Source organism: Arachis duranensis, chromosome 2 (genome assembly GCF_000817695.3).
Source record: "Arachis duranensis cultivar V14167 chromosome 2, aradu.V14167.gnm2.J7QH, whole genome shotgun sequence".
NCBI lineage: Eukaryota > Viridiplantae > Streptophyta > Magnoliopsida > Fabales > Fabaceae > Arachis > Arachis duranensis.
This window is the reverse complement of record NC_029773.3, coordinates 57,589,141-57,591,432: the sequence shown is the minus strand read 5'-3', so window position 1 is coordinate 57,591,432 and position 2,292 is coordinate 57,589,141. Positions and strand designations below refer to the sequence as shown.

Here is a 2,292-nt window from a genome sequence, read left to right as displayed (position 1 = left end):
TAGCCTAAATCATGTGTACGAGACTCATATTGTGTGGCTACTTGATGGAGTACCAGTGGGACGTCATATGGCAATGTATGATCATGCAGAGGGGTAGTAGACGACCTTCCACCTTTTGATGACATTTGACCTGATTTGAGCTTTGAAGACTTAGAACGTACTTTCCCTCGCTTTAGTAGTTTAGAGGGACTAGGTGAGTATAGAGTCTAGGCTAGCCTGGGTGCCAACTTAGGAACTTCTTGAACAGGTCAGGACCTGGGATGTTATATGTATATAGTTGTTATCTAGCTATATCTAGGGGTGTTCTAACTAAAGATCTTTACCCTAATAAAGGTTAGATAACTAAATGTTGTCATCTGCTTGATATGTATTTATGTATGGTTGTTTATAACTATTTTATTTGTTATTATTTGTGAACTGATTATGAATGATTCTGTTTATTAATCCAAACGTTTTCAAAAAAAAGTACCTCGCAAAATAACTACGTTTTTAACAACGAATCAGGCTCATATAATAAATAATAGATAATAATTAGGAAGACAATTTGGTAGCGCTCAGTTTCTAGTATGATTAAGACGTACCAGAAATTGGGTCGTTACAATTTGGTATCAGAGCAGTTCGTTCCCAATAGAGCCTGGGGAGTGGACTGACTATGCTTCATTGCATACTCTGCTTGTGTGTCTCATGCCGTTAGGGTATCTTTAAGATACATTTGGCTTGAAGGTCTATGAGCACTCATTTTGGGAATGTTTGTGCCTAGCTTGAGAAATTAAGATTGATCACCTTAATGTTGATTGTTTGGTGCAGATAGGACCTTAATGACTGCGAATAGGCATAGTTTAATCGAGCTCTGAACGACGAATCGATGCGAGGCACAACTATTCTCACAGCTGTTATGATCTCCATGGCTAAGGCTACGTTAGATTTGGATGCTTTAAGGAATGAACGCTTGCTTCACTTGTGGGAACCTGGACACTTGGCGATGAATTGCCCAAAAGGATTTGCTTGGAATCCAGTACGAACCCAGCAAGAAGGTCGAGTGTTTGCTATAATTTCTGATGATGCTATGCAATCAGACGCCCTGATTCAAGGTCAGTGTTATGTCAAGAATCGATTTCTAACTGTACTGTATGATTCGGGTGCATCGCATTCCTTTATTTCTTTAACTGTTGCTCGTGAGTTGGGACTAGATTTCTCTGAGCTGAACTTTGATTTAATTGTCCATACACCTGCATCCCAAAATGCTTTGACCAGTTTAGTGTGCTTGCAAGTACGATTTACTATTAGGAACAGGACTTTGATACATGATCTAATCTGTTTGCCTCTATGTGGTTTAGAAGTTATTCTAGGGATAGATTGGTTATCTAAATATCATGTTTTCCATGATTGCTTTGAAAGAACTTCTGTTATTCCGTCTAGTAGTTTAGATATTAAACCATTTCTGTCCCATACTTTATATCTGAATTCTGTAAGAGTTACAGTAGACAGGAGTGATTGTGAGGGGTATGTTCTGTTAGCGGCTAGCTCGAATGATAGTAAACTAAGTTTAGAATGGATCCGAGTGGTGAAGGAATTTCCTGATGTTTTCTCGGATGACATACCTGAGTTTTTCCCTCAGCGAGGGATAAAGTTCAGCATTAATCTAGTACCTGGAATTGGACCAATATCTATAGCACCGTATCGGATGTCACCATTGAAACTTGCAGAGTTGAAGAAGTAGTTGGATGAGCTACTTGGAAAGAAATTTATTCGTCCCAGCGCATCACCTTGGGGAGCTCCAGTATTGCTAGTAAAGAAGAAGGATGGTGGAATGAGACTTTGCGTATATTACTGACAGCAAAATAAAGTCACTATCAAGAACAAGTATCCACTTCCACGGATAAATGATTTGATGGATCAGTTGAAAGGTGCAACTGTGTTCTCGAAAAGTGATTTGTGATCGTGCTATCACCAGAATCGAGTGAAAGAGTCAGATATACCGAAGACTGCATTTAGAACTCGATATGGTCATTATGAGTATACTGTTATGTCGTTTGGACTAACTATTGCTCCTACAATTTTCATGGATTACATGAATCGTATTTTCCGTCCGTACATTGATCAGTTCGTAGTAGTTTTCATAGATGATATTCTCATCTATTCGAAGACAGAAAGAGAGCATGAGGAGCACCTAAGGACTGTATTGCAGATACTGAGGACTCGAAAGTTATATGCTAAACTATCAAAGTGCAAACTCTGGACAGAAAAGGTGGCATTTTGGGACATGTTTTATCACAGGGAGGAATTGCAGTG

The 2,292-nt window shown here is 39.0% G+C and overlaps 1 protein-coding gene across 1 annotated transcript; it reads left to right on the top strand.

Annotated features, from left to right (window-relative positions):
- Window positions 1–865: 865 nt before the first annotated feature.
- Window positions 866–1,720, top strand: LOC127744941 (uncharacterized). The gene has a single exon (XM_052257834.1). The coding sequence runs from the start codon at window positions 866–868 to the stop codon at window positions 1,718–1,720; it is 855 nt and encodes a 284-aa protein (XP_052113794.1).
- Window positions 1,721–2,292: the final 572 nt, after the last annotated feature.